Genomic DNA, 18109 nt, shown 5'->3' with positions numbered 1-18109 from the left:
GGGCATATTATATTAAGGCCATAAGGGTGCTTATAGAACTCTTGTACTGGTTAAATAGTAAATACATGTCACCCACAATATAGGCAGAAAGATAACATTTAACTATAAATACTATACTATATAAGCAGTGGTGTATTTTCAAATTTTTGTGGGTGGGGGTCCAAAAAATAAGTAAGTTTATAATATCATAAAAATACATATAAGTTATGAATTACATAACTATTATTCCATTCTGGTGGTAGTGGGAGGGGGGGTGGGGGGGGGGGGTCGAGACCTTCCCCCTGAAAATATGCCACTGTATATTTGTATGTATGATTAATAATATTGTGATGTTTGGAACTATACATAAACTATCAACACATGACAAATATCTCAATAATTGCATGATAAAACAAGAACTACATTTAATTTATAAAAAATACACGTGTCTTTAGAAAAATGTATCGATTACACTAACTTATATTATAATCAAATAATTATTACAATCACAGTAATAAAATATTATTATTTTTTGATAAGGGTGTAGGTGCAGTTTTTCCAAAAAATGACTTTACAGCAAAAACTTTCACGCCACATTGATATTTCAAATTTTAATAATTTTTTTTATCTGAAAGATGAGAACTTTTTTCAGGTCGGATCAAAGCTCAAATGTTTATTTTACATTAAATAGTGCTAGAATAATATGTTTGAAAAAGAACAAAACATATTGTGCATTATTCAAATGCATATTTTAGCTTCTATAATATTATAACTTATAAGTTTTTTTACTAGTAAGATTTAATTCAACCTGTAAAATGTTCTTTTTTTAAATAAAAATAAATTAACTAAATCCGACTATTCTACAGGGTGTGAGTTTTTCCTGTTATACATGTTTTTGTACTAAAAAACCCACCAGCTCCGAAATCCTTAATATTATAGAAATATTACAATGTTTCATATATTTCTGATAAACAAGATAACGGTTATCTGTATTATAATTCCAATATCATAATTAAATATTAAAGTGTAATTTATATCACAAAATTGAAAATATGTCGAATATAAGCCTTACATCCTTATTAAAAACATTCATGACGAGTAACACAAAACATTGATTCATTTAATAATTCAATAAAATTAATGGATCAATCATCAGCTATTTAATCATGTTTTCATGTTAAAGAGACTATTAGCTCATTGGTGCATTGAATGATTAGTAATTGTTTACGCAACCTGGCATATAACATTATATTAGCTTGATGATTATTAAATCATAATCACGTATTAACACAATAAATTTAACACACTACTACAATTTTACATTCACTGCATACTAATGTTATAATACATACATAGCTTAAATTGTTGTTATTTTAATTTTATACAGACAAAGTACATAAAAAAGTTATTTACAAACTGGAATTAAAATAAATGATTTCTATAAACCCTCTATGGAACATTCATTGCGAGTGTATAAAGTTAAGTGAAAAATTATCTATTGAATACATAAGCACTGAATAATTTATTTAATTTCAATAAAACCTTTTTGAAAGAGCTTACCACAGTAACACAAAAATCAATTTCAAGGTAATAGGATTCAGCATATAAAATTTATTTTGTATATTTGCATATTTTGAAGTTTTAGATATTTGGCATATTTTGGATTATTGAAGCATTTTAAATTTGTTAACACAAATGGTTTTAAGTTAAAATGTAAGTACCCACCAATTGTTTTTATGTCTATCAAAAACAAAATTTCTTTAAAAATTTAAAAATACCATTTATACATTTTATAATATAATCAATATATAAATGATTAACAAATAAGACGTTCAAAATAATGGTTGTTGTAAACTTATACAGTAGATTCTCGTTATGTCGAATCTCAAGGGGAACAGAAAAAAGTTCGAGATATCGAAAACTTCGAGATATCGAGTTTTATTAAAAAATAAAAAAACTAAATACCATTTAATGGTATGTTTTTATCTCGACACTGAGTAAACCATTTTAGCAAACATTTATCAATGTCTAAATAAGGAGTCATCCTCATTTTTTTCATATTTCCACAATTGAACTTCATTATTTTCTCTTTCTGTTTAATAATTGACGATAATGTATTTGGTGGAATATTGAATTCTTTGGCGATTTCACATTTTTTACGGTCACCTTTTTCAACTAACTGTATTAAACGAACTTTGTCCGAAATTGAAAGAACATTTAATTTACGCTTCTTTTCCATTCCACTACAAACGAACAAACGAACTACGAAAGACTACAAACGTGACTACCAACGCGCTAAATCACAATCGCTATACTGCTCTGCCTGCACAATGTATGCAATGTACTGCACAATTCCTATGTTAACCGTAACAAAAATATTATTTGTGAACTCGAGATAACGAAAAACGATTTATTTTATATCGAGTTATCGAGAGCAAAACACTATTAAGTGTAATAGTAGTTTCAAGGGAAATTCAAAGTAGTTCGAGATAACGAAAAATTCGAGGTAGCGACGTTCGACATATTAAGAATCTACTGTATATGTTTTCATTGCGTAATTAAAGTTTTTTACTGTATATTTGAGCATTTTTAGTTGCATATATTATATTCAAGTGTTTTTTTAGTACATGTACTTACGAGCCCTGAATATAACAGAATACACAAAGGCTAAACTAAAATAAAGCTATTGAGGCAGTGCTTATAAAAAAAAACAGAGAATATCAATAAATAAAGACTGAATTCTCATACAATTACAACATTTTGATGTGTTCAGATATCTATAGAAACAAGTTATAAATCCGAATCAAGTGAATTAGAATAATTCAAACATTTTATTTTCCAAAAAATTGCAGATTTCAGGGGGGTTGCATTAAAATAAACATTTTAAATTTTATTTCATCGAAATGCAAGCGTTTTCGTATTATTTGTTATTAAATGTATTATAGATATTATTTTTAGTTTGTGTTACTTTATCAATGTCATTGGAACTTAATATAATATGATTTAATACAGATAACAAAGCTGTGACAACCATATTATCAATAAATAAGCTGTTAGGTATAATTTTTTTTTTTTTTAAGAAAAAAACGGGCATGCGCTTAGGATACATAAAAATATGTACATATTATTATGTCACAGCTGCAAGTAGAAAACTTGAAAACTTCTCACTTGAAAAAAAATGACTGGTGAGGACGGCCCGTCGGTTATTAGTGAGTAGACAATTTTGATGTACATCATTAAGTTAACAATCAAAGACTATAAAATATGTTTGTGTTATTATTCATATTAGTAATCCACAACATATGGTTTTATATTTAGGTCGTCAGAGGTTGGAGGATTATTGATATATAGAGATATTATTAATTGTATAGCTTTATATAATTTTTAATAATTGAAAGATTTTGACGAATCGAGGAAGGTTTAGATCAGCCGTCTCAAACTGTGGTACCAAGAAAACTACATAGGGTACGCATGCAGTAGACGTGGGGTGGTAGTACGGAAAATTAATAAACTAATATTTTTACTAATGTTTGTAACGAATCTGATATTAATTATTTTTTCAGTAAATAGGTACTAAATATGCTATTAAATGTAACTAAATTATTATTTTTATACATTAGTGGTAAGTAGATGACTGATCCAGAATACACATGAGTGGAACGGAAAAAAAAAAGTTTGAGAATCTCTGATAATAGATTAAATCAGTTATTTTAGTTGACAGCTATTGAAATTATAAGAAAAGAAAGTTACTTATTAGTTATTACTAGCTACCGATTTAAAATGAAGATGTTTTTTTTTTAGTTTGAACACTATTAGTCTATTTAGCTATTATAAAATAAATAGCAATAGAAATATAGTTTGATATACCTAACCTAAAAGATTGTTCTCTAATTCATAAATCATAATACATATTTTAAACATTTCGACATTTTAATTGCACCTTTTTCAGACGTTTTGTGCACAAAAATCTTGTTTTTAATCATAAGGTATTAACTACTTAATTTTAAATTTAAAAATTGATTTAGAATTTTTAATGTAATATCGATACATTTCTTGCTTAACTAAAATCTAGTGGGGGAGTAGCCCCCAATTAATATATCTTAGTTGCAGTTAGTCAACAAGTACAGCAAATGTTTTAAAAATACAGAATATTAAAAAATATATAACTTAGGTGGATAAAAATCAATTAAATTAAGTAAGACTACATACTTTAATCTACTGAGAGTAACTTTCATTGGCTTTCATTAATCAATATACAGTGAAACTTCCATATAACGAAGTCGAATAAGCAGCAAAAAAAATTTGTTATATAGAGGAATTTGTTAAATAGAATTACGTATTTTTTTCAACTTTTTTTTTATTATTTTTTTATTATGTATATTGTATGTATGTAAAAACAACATCAAACATCATATTACAGTTTAATTTAATTTTTAACCTTAAATATAATTTGAAAGAAATAATCAGTAAGTTTTGTTTGCTTATTATTGTCCTTCTTTCGTAAAAAGTTTCTTAAGTAAAATTAATCAGTTTGCCTACCTTCAGTGTCTTATCTTTATCGGATACATTGTTCATGTAAAATTTTAGAACTATGACATAAACTATCAATTTGATAGTGACAACTAGGGCTCGGATGTTGTTGCATTTGCAACTTTTTTTCTATTGTTCGGATTCGTTGCTAAGTAGGTTATAAATTTGTTTCAAACGAGTACCAATTAATATATAAAAATTTTAAGTGCAACTTTTTGCAATTTTTGACCTTTTTTCAATTTTGTTGATTGTCGTCATTTTCAATACAATTTTATGTATTTTTTTGTGTTTTCACTTTTTTTTGTTAGATTATACAGGTTTAATCTATGGTTATGTCGGGCTTTGTTGGTTGTGACTCGTGACGGCTTATTTGACCGTCGTCGACAGCGGTAACTGGAAAAACCATTTAATATAGCAGATAGCGCGGTCATCACAGTTTGAGAACCTGAAGAAGTCGTTTATAGTACAGTGCAATAATTTTTAAGGTAAGGTAAAGTTTTTAAAAAAAAAAAATAAAAAATAGTTTAATATAAAACTTTTAAATTTTGATAAAATTATTTGTAGGTTTCTGAAAAAATAAGAAGACCGGACAATTTACCAGTTTTTTAATGACAACTGACGAGAATTTGAATTTGAATCTTTTTTATTATCTACTCGTTTAAAACCTACCTAATAAAACTTTATAATATTAATTAATAAAATGACTTAATTCATTTCATAAAATAATTTGTTAATATATTTTTTTTAATTTTTTTGGTACAAAATATTTTTTTATTGCAATTTTTAAGTGCAATTTTGGGTGTTTTTCGCAGCAATAATGCAATCAATTTTATAACATTTTTAGTGCAACAACATCCGAGCCCTAGTGACAACATTTACAAAAACTGGTTTTTATCGAATAATTATTTCGTTATATAGAAACATCAGATTCGTTATTTGGAGATAAATTTACGTGTAATTAACAATGAAGGTCATAGTTCTTAAAAATATTTTGTTAAACAGAATATTTCGTTAAATGGAAGTTCGTTATATGAAAGTTTCACTGTAATACATGAAAATGATGCATGTTTGTTAGTACTCACAAGTCACGAAAGCTCTTTAAAACAAAATCATTTAAACTTTTCCAATTTTATATAACTCTGAAAAACTAGCTGAATCAAAATGACAAAAAAAAATTAATTGAACATACTAATTCAAGTATTTTAAACGTTAATTGCATAATAAACGATGGTACTTGTTTGGTATCACCCACCACCACACAGTATACAATTTATCACCCTGCCACCATGTGAACGTCCGTTGAATTATGGTTTTTATTTGTAACACCAAGTTAAGTTATTTTTTTTTCAAAGTTAACTTTTAACTTAACAAGGTGATGAAAAAAAAAAACAAGCAACTTTAACTTAACTTGGCATTGTTATTTTAAAATAACTTAACTTAACGAGTTAAAAAAAATTGTTAACTCGCCCAGCATTGGGTAAACTAAAACGACACAGCAACCATATTATTATACTTAGATCTATGACAATGACATAATAATACTAGCAAATTACTGTTTTTTTTATCAAAATTATATAAAAAAATAATTATGGTTGATAAAATATTTTTTCAAGTACCGTAATATTAAAATTAATAACAATAGTTTTAAAAATGAAATAAATTGGTATTTTTTTCTGCAAAATAATCTAAATATTCCCTAACCCATAAAAAATTATCAAATATGTAAAAACATATAAATCCAGACTTTAATTATAATATAATAAAATACAATTTCAAATATTATCTAAGAAGTATTTTCCATAAATAAATCACATACTAGACTAACCAACACATAAAATATTGAGATACAGAGAAATATTCAAATTTTAGATTTAGCTGACCTAAGGTTGCCAGATAGCAGGATGATACATTTTATGCGGCTTGGTGGTGGAGCATAAACAAACAAGTACCTACCTAAACAATTAAAATTTAAAAAAAAAGATTATAATGTATTAATTAAAAAAATTGATTGAATAAAAAATATGTGAGCGGTGAAATACCTTTCAGAGGCCACCCAGGCAAGATATTAAGGCTCGTGGTAGATTAAAATAAAAATAATTTTAAAAAAGCAGCGAGAAAAAATTGTTGATCTTAATAATAATGCATAATGTATATCTTATCAACATTATCACTGTTTTCTAATTTCATTGAGAAGTTGATGGTTTTTCTGTATCATATAAATATTTCTTATCTCCTTCTTCTTTGTGTTCATCGCGCTGTCTTTTTAAACTGTCAAGGTATTCTTGTTGTGAAGTGGCCAGCACTTTTGTTAGGATACCAATATCTTCCCATTTTGACATGCCTTAATGATAAAAGTAAATTATAAGATAAAGTAATAATTTATGCAACTAAAATATATTTACCAAAAAGATGTGGTGGTAATGTTACAAATGTTGGATTTTCTATTTCTGAACGATCTCTGTGAGGAGATAAATGAGGTGGGGTTTTAGGTCCAACTGAATATCTTGGAGGCGAAGTTCGAGACTGATATGATTTGACAATAGATGCAGAAGTGGCAGTTGACGTAGCTGAAGACTCTTTATCGTTCTGTAATTATTAATAATTTTAATCAGAATCAAACTTTAAATTTAAAAACTCACTTTATTTCGTTTTTCATTATCTTTTAAAAATTGTAAATAGCTTTCACGTGCTATTTGTTCTTCAATTGTATCATTTGTGGCTTCCCAATCTGTAGCTCTGAGTTTATCTTCTAACATTGTCTGTACAAATCAAAATTATATTATTATTACATATATTTATCATACAGAACCATAGGGCAACATTTTCTTCATAGAAAAACAAAGTAATGGTTTGAACATCTTTGAAAAAATGTAATTAATTAATAACCATTATTTAAAATTATAAACACTATAATAGTAATTACTAATTCATTTTAATTGATTACCTATTAAGCTAAAATAAGTTGTGGTATTAATAAAAAATATAATAAAACAAACTGAAAAAATATATAAATAATATTACGAATTGTAATATTCAAGACACTAATTTAGGGGTGCATAAACAATCATTTAACATTTAATGAATCAGTGCTAATGGTCCCTTAAATACGATTAAGTGGCCCATGATTAATCCATTCAATTGATTAGTTAATAGTAATAGTAACAATAATTAATAAATAATATTTTAATAATATATATTTTAATCATAAAAATCCTTGAAACATTTTATGCATAATAATTATCAGATATCAAATACCTTATCAATAGAATATATTTAATATACTTTTAAATGAAAATGTTTACGTATAATATACCTGTTCTAACATGTAATCTTCGCTTTGACGAACAGCATCAGTTAACAATTTTTTATCGGCTGAACCAGGTGAAAAACTTGGTAATCCCAATCCTATACCAATTGTTGCCTTATGTGGATCTACAATACTATTATAATGACTTCCTCTTTGATAAGATAATCTTATTGGCGGATTAGAGGACTCTGATGTATTAGCTCTATTGAAAATATTTATTGGTTCTAAAAAAAAAAAAATAATATTAAAATCATTTTTTAAGAACTTCAAAGTTAAATTAATTTACCAATTTCATAACAATAAACTTCAATTGGACGGTTATATAACTCAGACATAGCATGTATTTCCACATGGTTTCCATGAGTTCGGTCTAGTCTTTTACGAGCAATATATGTATTGAAATCTTCAGTAACATACTGCATATAATAATCTTTATTGCTTGACTAAAAAGTAATAAACATTAATTAGACAGTTTTTGTGTGTAATTAAAATATGTATGTTGAACAATTAGGAGGTATAGATTTTGATTCAAAAATTGAACGCAAAGGAAGGAATAGATATATATACATAATAATTGAAGCTGACTAATTTAATTTCCTGATCAATTATGTAGAATATTTATGATAAAAAAATCCAATAGTAATAGAATTGTCAAAAAGAAAAATGAAATTGTACCATCATTATGAAAATTCTTAAAAGTTAAGTTAAAAATAATTTAATACGACAAAAAAATGTTCTATAATAAATTACTCACGACATAATCCATGCATTGTTTACGAACTATATCGTGCATATCTTGGTCGCCATATAACTGATCTGAGACAGCTCTAAACAGACATGCACCATCATCTTTCATTTGTTTTAAAATCAGATCACATTTTTTCAACTTTTTTTCAAAGATACGATCTTGCTGAAATTTATAAAATGAATGTTGTTGAGTATTTATTGTTCAAAGCTTAACATAAAATATTTCATTAAAAACAATTATAAATTATGTTTAGCTACAAATTAAACTATCACTAAATTTTGGTTAAATTCTTTGTAAACACATTCACATAAAAACCTTTACCACATTTTCATTATTAAGTAAGACTATATTTGATGTAATTTCAAAATGTATGCTTAAGTATTATAAATAATAGTAGATTTAATATTTAATAATTGGAATGTTTTTTTTTTTTTTATTGGGTAATCCGCGGCAACATAGGCCATTGGGTGTGGGGGAGGGCAGTGTAGGTTTTTAAATTGGGTAGGTTGGTACACGTGTGTGTTGTGTTTTGGCAGAATTTCTAATGGGACACCCGTAGGTTAGGTTAGGGTGGGGATGGCGGCACTTGTTCTCCGGACACTGTGACTTGCCCGAAGAAAAATGTCGCCCATGGCCAAGGTATCGAACTCGGGTCGGCTGTGTCGCAGCCGACGCTTTAGTCTGCTCGGCCACTCCGTCCCCTCGAATAATGTTTTGTTTATGTACAAAAAAATTAATATGGTGTTTTGTAAAAACATTTAATGTGTAAATCATAAATATATATGTAAAATGTATTAAGGTATTCATAATAAATTAATAAATATATTATAATATGAATACATTATAACTACATAGTACATATAATGAATATAATAAGTACTTATGAATAAGTTTTATTTATTCAGATTTAAAATTTTAAAATCAATCTATAATTACCTCAGCCCATTCCATGTCATTGAATTGCTTTGGAATTTCGCCGTATTCATCCTCACTATTATATCCACATTTATCTGAACTACAGTGACCATTTAAGTCAGTGGCCCCACACTGGCAAGTACCAGGACTTTGAGATGATCTATTGTCTCTATCACGTCCTTTACTATTTCTTGTATTTCTTAAAATTATTAACAACTAATTAGAAAAGACATAAGAAATATATTTCAATCCATTATCATATAATAATCAGATACAATAATGTAGACTAAAAACATGCTGATAATCGAGTTGATAATGGATAACACATACAAAACAAATATTTGACACAGAATAAAATTTTCTTGGTTTATTAAAAATGTGCTACTGAAATAAAAGTACCTGTGAGGACTACGGTGAATCCTGCGTTTTGCTTGTTTTGAACTTAAGACATTTTCAATATTTTCTACAGACCATATTTGTGGAGACTTAATTCGTTCATCTAATGTATTTATCTGAAATATTAATAATAGTTTGCATTAATTTACAATCTATCTATAATATTGTATGGATAGATTAAGAATAAAGTAGGTGCGCTGCAATTTAGTGGAGGCCCTGGACAAACTGTCCCCAAAATTGTTCATAGTAACTAGTTCAATAATTGGATTGTGGTTTCAAAAATAAAGTTTACGTCCATGTTTGTTTAATATATTTTATTTTTTACCTAAACTATTTACTATTGCCCGGTGTCACCACCTAATTGCAACACACCTCCTTTGATCTTTTAAACCAAGTGGCTATCAGTCTTTACACCTAATTCTATAAAGTTAAGGAGTAGCTTAAAATAGTAATAATATTATATACTACACTATAAGCTGAGTAACTCTGTTCTTGAGGGTAGTATATTAAAGATCACAGAATTAGGGAAGTACGAGTTAAAACAATTAAATTATTATGATTTATTTTAAGGTAAATTATTATTATGCCTATAGTAAATCGAATTAATAATGTTATTTAAAAAATTAGAGATGACTACTGGGTATGCCAATAATATATACACGCTCATACTCAAAATTCCTGTATTCTGTTAACCAAAGCAAATTTACTGAGTGTGAGATAAACGATAAGTTATTAATTTGTAAATAGTTACAGTATCTAATATTCTACTTTTAGTATAAAAGGACCATATATATATAATATGTATAAATAATTTTAAACATTAAAATACAATTAATACTCAACCTAGTTATACGATTCTATCAATTTCCAAAATAAACATTTAACTTATCTTTAAAGGAGTTCTCAAAATAAAATTACAGTTACTTAAGACTAATAATTACTTAAGTCTATATGTACAACATAACTATTCATTTTCAACTATCTATTATTGTAAGCCAATATAACCTTAATAAATTTATGACTTTGTTGCAGCTTAAAATAAATGTACTTGTACCTAGCATTTTTTATATTAGGTATACATTTTCATATGAATAAGCTAATGAAGACATATTTTATGTTGCAATATAACGTAAAATAGAATAATTAAATAATTAACTGTCATGCAAAAATCTAGAGGTAAGTAAGTACATTGATCAATTATTTCTATAAGTAATTAATTAAGCAAAAATGTTAACTTATAACAACTAATACACTAATATGGTATATTATGTAGGTATAATCAGAGCCTAATAAATAAATAAAAATATAGGTAGGTAGGTAGACCTACCTGAATAAATAAAGAAATAAGTACCCATAACAATATGAGAAATTATAAATTTCAATTCAATTTAAAAACATTATTTTTCATTGAAATTGGCTATGTATAATAAAAGGCACGTAGGTAGTTCTTTTTTTCTTTATTATTTATTATGATTTAGGTAGTTGTACCTATAATAATTTTACACTTTAGAAATAGTTCACAATATTTTATAAATAATTTTTTAAAAGGTAGTATAAAAATGTTTACATAAACACAATTAAATTATTAACTTTTGAATTTCAAAATCAAATAGAAATGTCATTTTTTACAATATGTATGTGCCAACCAAATCCAACCATAACCTTCAGGTTCTAAATATATTTTTGCAAAATATGAAATAAAAAAACTGAACTAAATTGTAAACAACTAAATTTGAGTTTCACAATGTTTTTAATATTAAAGGACAGTGCAAAATTTATTAACCTAAAAATTGAATTTTTCAAACTTGTTTATTAACAGCGTACTTACATTCTTAAATTGGACTAACTATTACAAATATAACTAAGTATATCTAAATTAAAATATAAATTCAGTAGGTATGGTAATATTAAACAAACCATTTTATTTTGATACAAAGCAGAGAAATTAATAAAATAACTCTGCAGATTATTGTTTACCTGAGAATGTGTTTGGGTCGTTGAAAGAGGTAAGGCATGGCCGTGTGCACTCGACGAAGGTTCACATTCTTCCGATAGAGCCTGAGCCTTTTTTTTCGATAAAACCGTCATATTATTAAAATCGATATAATAATATGGATAACGGTAAATAAAATAATAAAACAATAACACCTGATCAATTGAATGAAAAAAAATTTACGATATCAAATACTAAAGCCGTGATGAGCGCAGCTCGGTTAGTGTCGGAGTGTAGAGCTTCGATAACACGTAAATAAGCAATTCAAAACAATGAAATATTTTAATCTAAAACGATTACAATATTATTATAATACTATTGCGATGACTACTGACTGTTGAACGACACACGAATAATGTTAAACGTAGGTGGTTACCCATACGGCCATACAATGTAGTGTATACATTAAAATAATATTTTTTTATTACCCATTTGTGTTCGATGACAACTGATAATCGCAGTTGATAAAAAGGATTGCATATGGACTGATAAGGGCGACGGTAACATGATAACGGACCATTTCCATGGATGAATGGACGGTGATGGCGGGCAAGATGTGATCCATGTTCATTGTTCACTGTTCGGTATTTTGTTCGTAAAATTATAACCACGTAATATGGACGGATACGGTGCTCGTGTGCACGTGTGCTTCCGCTCTTACGTGACCTTCGGCCTTACTTGTCTGTACACAGCCGTCGACCGATCGATTGCATCGCTCACGGTGGTCCGTGCCGCACTTTTCACAGTTCCCCTGATATAATATGTCGTTTCCGACAAATCCGCCTGTTTGTGACGTGGTTACTGGTTGCAGGGCTCCGCCCGGTCGCTGTTGTAGTGTTGTAAGCCACAACAACTACAACTGCTGGCCGATGGTCCCGATGGGCCTCCTCCAATTCCACAGCCCCTATAAACGGATTAATTTATCCGTTTGTCGTTGTAAATTGTAAATTAAAACGGTCAATAACAAAATATATGAATGCATTAATATAATAGTAACTATATTATAATATAACAGTGTATTATTCATAGGTATAAGTTATATTATTGCCTAAAAAACCTTTCAAATTATTTTATAATCATTATATTTTAAACGCTTGAAAATACAGTTTGATTCGAATAAATAGATTATGAGTAGGTAGGTAGCAGTGGCGGATCCAGAGGAAGGGCAAATGGGGCATTTGCCCCCCCCCCCAATTATCGTAGTTTCCCTTTGTTTTACATTGTGTTTAGCCAATTTCGTAGCCAATTATGGAACTTTTTGTTCTTTCCCCCCCCCCCCCCATGCCCCTCCCAAAATTAAGCCCTGGATCCTCCACTGGTAGTATAGGTTATTACTTATTAGAAGAATTAGTATGATGCACATAATATGTGCACGTAAGCCGTAAGTAGGTAGACGAATTTAGGGCATGGGTCACCCAACAGTTTTAAAAACCCCCTCGAACACGCAACAATTATTCAGATTGAAATGAAAATATTTTACCAACGTCCTACTTAATATACATAAATTACAAAATTATTTAATTATCTGATAAATTTAATAAGCAGAATCAACGAACAAAAAAAAACTAATATATTTTAATATAATATATTATGCAAAAGAATATTTTTAAAACACTTCAGGAAAAATTATGATACCTAAATTGCCGTCCTAAGAAAAAACGCCGTAAATTGAAAAAATAAATGAGATAATACTGTATTACGTTTAATATTATAGTTTTACATGTTTTTCCTAAACAAAAATGCCGTAACTATGATTATTTATCCAGAATTTTATGTTCATAAGAAAACAATATTGCCGCAATAGTAATAAAATATAATCTGTGCTTAGCAAATACGCCGTGACCACAGTTTACTTAGAAAGATTGCCGTAAGTTTTGTTTAAAATACGGCGTTTTTACTTAGCACTTCCGCATAATCAATATTTGCGGCGTTGTTGTTTAAGAAACTGGTAACCATTAAGCCGTATTGGCCGTATCTTATACATATATATAATTTTAAATAACTGATAATGTTTGGACATTTTGATGTCATTATACATCGGAAACTTATTATTTTTCGTTCAGTTATCGATATACCTCACTCGAATATTTTACGCACAGTTTTGATTTTTGCCGTAATCAGAATTGCGGCATTTTTGCCAAGTAAAAAATTTTGAATAATTAATAGCTTACTTAGTATAAATATCAAAAAAATGATATCTCGGTGAAAGAAAAATTGAAAATTAAATTGAATAGTTCCATTGCATTCATTAGGTATATTTCTATAAGAAATTATGTATATTTTACTCTGAAAAATATTATATTTATGAAAATAAAACTACCAAAAACTACTAAACATAAAATGGCATGGAGGGAAATTACGTGGTTTTTTCTTAGGGCGGCAGTATACCTGCCTATTATTACAGAAGATCATTTGTAGAAAATTGTTGAATTTTGTTACATCATTTTTGTATTGGGATATTAGGTTCCTATTAATTATTATTTATTAGACATTAAATTAATATAAATGGACATTATTATGGTACATCATATTATAATTGATGGGAGAGTCGAGAGTGGTTAATTCAAGGAAAAAAAAGAGATGATACAGCACTGCCAAAAGTTAAACTCATTTATTTACTGACGCTGCACGCGTCGAACGTGGCGGGCAGTGACGATCAACTCGATCAACTAACTTCTATAATGCAATACAAAATAATATCGGTATCGCGATATAAAAGTAGACATAATAATTCATGGTGGTAATAATTTTAAATCACTATACATTATAATGTATTGTTATTAATTATTATTCTATTAACTTCTTAGTTATAACTATAATACAAGCAGTGGCGGCTTGAACAATTATAATATTTTATTCTATTAAAAATTTAAATTTCTAGATACACTCAATACGTAGACTGGGTAATAATCTTATATACCTACCAACGTATTATATATTTATATTTTGAATTGGTACTGGGTAGAGATAAGTTTTGAGATAGATACAGGTAATGAACTAATATATTTTGAGGAAATGTACTTAATTAAAATATTAGCAATTGTTTGTCTAACCTACCCTTTGGGCAAATATTAAATTCCTACCTAAGTACTCCAAAGTCCAAAAATGTATATTTTGTTGTAGACATCAGAACACCACTGCCTTAGATATTTTTTTTACTACAGCAGTGGACCGAATTCCAACTTTAAAACTTAAAAGATAGCCTGGTAAGTACCTATTAAACTATTTAATGATATTAATTAAACGTATTTGTATATCGGTATTGACTTTAGTAAATATAGTAGGCAGGTAATTAATTAAGCAAAATATATCTATACTCTATAGCAGGGATGGGCAACTCAATGCTACTATAGAGGGCCAATTTTGAAAGTTCAAAAATTTAGTGGGCCAGAGAACATAAAAAGCAAAAAAAATAAAAGCTATATGTTAACTATGCCCCTATAAATAATATAATATTTTTTACATTTAATAGTTCAATACTAGATAATAATTTATATCTACGTTTTACAATAAACATCGATTTTAATAATTTTATAGGTAAATATAATAAAATAAAATACAGAAAACCCTAACATTTTATATTTTTATAAACTAATTTGAAATGTATAGCATAGGCCAGTGAAAAATGATACGTGGGCCGCCAGTTACCCATCCCTGCATCTAATATCCATAGGCGTACACAGACATTTCTTGTAAGTTGTAGGGTAGTGCATTCCTTTTTTGCTATTTACGTCTACTATTTTTGCAATCCTCCAAAATATTTTCCAATAAAAAATATTGGAAATATTTCGCGTGGTTTCGCATATAATAATTTTTTTAACAAATTATACTAAATTTAGTAAATTTCCTATTTTTATGCAGCAGACAAATATGTGTTGGTTATTAATAACATTGTATAACCGTGATAACCTTACAACTTATAAGAGAATATAATCATCAACATTCACCATAAAAAAAGAAACAAAGGAACCAATAACATATGTATTAATTATTTATTTAATTACTTTATATCCAAGACCAAGAGTAACATACATTTTCACTTATGATCATAATATATGATAATTTAATAGGAATTATAGTTCAAGACGACGTATAGCAGGAATTAATGTTTTGAATTCTTCAATAACTTATTCAATTTGATAGAAAATACCATAGTTATTAAAACTGAAATACAACCATAAATTACTAAAAGTTACTATAAGTTCAGATGCACCCACGATAATTGATAAGAAAACAATTAAAAATGTAATTAATTTTTTTAATTGATTAATTACAAAATATCTACTAATATACTATTAAATATACTAATAACATACTTAAATAAACATTAATTTGTTTGTTTTTAAATTGTGTTGACAATTTGACATACCCATTGATGATAATTGATAATTTATACTATTTAGTATTTACCAGAGGCACCATTTGGAGAGGGGGGAGGCTAAAGCCCTATTATTATATTGAAAAAGCTTAAAAAAAAATTAGGAAAAGTTTGGATGGGGTCTATTGAAATTGTTGGCGGGTTTAGGTACCCAAGTCCCCCACTATTTGCACCTAAGACTATATGTCAACCTTATTTTTGGCTACGACACGATTGAGCATAAAATACCTTTTTTGCGACAAATTACCAAATTTCTCGGCGTAACAAGGGATATAGAAATAGAAAAGAAAACCTACAGGATTCAGCATAAAAAAACTTTTCAGCGTTGCCATTTTTAATTTTTAACTATCTGTATTATACAAAAAATATTTATTTAAATAATTATAATAATTTAAAATATAAAACAAATTAAAAAAAAAAGGTGGATAAGTGGGTGTCACTCTGCTGTACAGTAGGTTACAAGTGGGTCACTGTAATGGATAGTGTTAAATTTGAATTCAATGATATAATATCATTGTATAAGAAAAACGATTCTGAGCGAAAACGGTCAGTCAGTCTATGATATTACCAGGTATATTTGATGATATTATTGTGAATAAAGTAATTTATATATAACCTATTTACGTGGAGCCTTGTTTTAAATTTTCAATCCTTAGCCATAAAAGTTAAACATTTTATACATTTTTAACTACAAAATAATTAATAAATTATGAATTTGATAAATGTTGTCAACATTTGAACTTTAAATGCTTATAAAAAAAATTGTGCCTATGTATTTTTAATATTTTTCAACTGCTATTAGAACGATATATCAGGAGCCTTATATTAAATTGTCACGCTTTTTTACCCAACAAAAAAATGTTTATTGATATTTATAGAAAAAAAAACTAAAAAAATTGAAAACTGACAATGTCCGTAAACCACTCAAAAAGAGTCAAAATATTTTCAAAATTTTATGGTGTATAGAAAATGCTAATATAAACATTCAGTGAAATTTTCAAATATCTACAGTCATTCGTTTTTCAATTACAATAAAATAAGAAAATTGTTACATGAGAAATCGAGTGAATATCAAATGTTGTAAAAATATAAATTTCAGACGCTCATAAAATTTAATTTAAATTTCTTGTAGACATTTTTTTTTTAATAAAGGTAGAAAACTTATGAGTAATCTTATATTACATTTTAAAACCTTAGATTTCAAAAGAAAAATTTTTATGAATTCTCAACTCAAAATAATTTGCTAATTTTCATGATTTTTCCGTATTTTGTCAAAATTTGAACTTTAAATGCTTATAAATAAAAACTGAGACTAAGGATTTTTAATTGTTTTCATCTGCCTTTGAAACAATAACCTAGGAGCCTTCTATTAAATTTTCAAGCTTTTTTACTCATCAGATAAAATTTTATTGATATTTATAGAAAAAAAAACTAAAAAAATTGAAAACTGACAATGTCCGTAAACAGCTCAAAAAGAGTCAAAATATTTTCAAAATTGTATGGTGTATAGAAAATGCTAATATAAACATTCAGTCAAAATGTCATGTCCCTACGGTCATTTGTTTTAGAGTTACACCAAAAACCAAAATCGATTTTCTCGAAAACAGATTTTGCGTAAAAATTCCCATTTTTCCTTAATTTTTCTTTCGTTTTTCACGTCGCTTTTGAAAACTACTTAGAAACTTTTGACCCCCCAAAATTCCAACTAGGTTCACTTTCCTATCAGAAAAGTTACTGTTGAAGAAAATCCAAGCACTTTGACTGTCCTAAAAGGTGATGACAGACACAAAAACTAAAAAATTAAAAAATTAAAAAAAAACACACATCATTGTAAAATCAATACATTCATCGCTTCGTTTAGAA

General features: G+C 27.5%; 1 protein-coding gene across 2 annotated transcripts; it reads right to left on the bottom strand.

Moving 5' to 3' along the window:
* Positions 1-252: 252 nt before the first annotated feature.
* Positions 253-12303, bottom strand: LOC132933949 (OTU domain-containing protein 5-B-like). Of its 2 annotated transcripts, XR_009662963.1 has the most exons (10): positions 11853-12303; positions 9879-9991; positions 9501-9678; positions 8571-8726; positions 8103-8259; positions 7823-8040; positions 7149-7268; positions 6912-7095; positions 6549-6850; positions 253-6462 (listed from the first exon to the last, which is right to left on the bottom strand). XR_009662963.1 is itself a non-coding variant. In XM_061000224.1 (9 exons), exons 1-9 carry the CDS (start codon positions 11961-11963, stop codon positions 6693-6695), a joined length of 1395 nt encoding a protein of 464 aa, XP_060856207.1. In that variant the 5' UTR covers positions 11964-12303; the 3' UTR covers positions 253-6692. The 2 variants fall into 2 exon arrangements, 1 of the variants encoding a protein (XP_060856207.1); XM_061000224.1 differs by having other exon boundaries at positions 253-6850.
* Positions 12304-18109: the final 5806 nt, after the last annotated feature.

Source organism: Metopolophium dirhodum, chromosome 1 (assembly GCF_019925205.1).
Source record: "Metopolophium dirhodum isolate CAU chromosome 1, ASM1992520v1, whole genome shotgun sequence".
Taxonomy (NCBI): Eukaryota; Metazoa; Arthropoda; class Insecta; order Hemiptera; family Aphididae; genus Metopolophium; species Metopolophium dirhodum.
The sequence above is the reverse complement of the archived record's forward strand: the minus strand, read 5'-3'. Positions and strand labels throughout refer to the sequence as shown.

Coding starts and splice junctions, on each gene's coding strand:
- LOC132933949 (XM_061000224.1), bottom strand. CDS start 11,963: ATGACGGTTTTATCGAAAAAAAAGGCTCAGGCTCTATCGGAAGAATGT. Junction 8,727..9,500: donor ATGACATGGAATGGGCTGAG/GTAATTATAGAT, acceptor TATAAATTTCAG/CAAGATCGTATCTTTGAAAA. Junction 8,041..8,102: donor AGTTTATTGTTATGAAATTG/GTAAATTAATTT, acceptor TTTTTTTTTTAG/AACCAATAAATATTTTCAAT.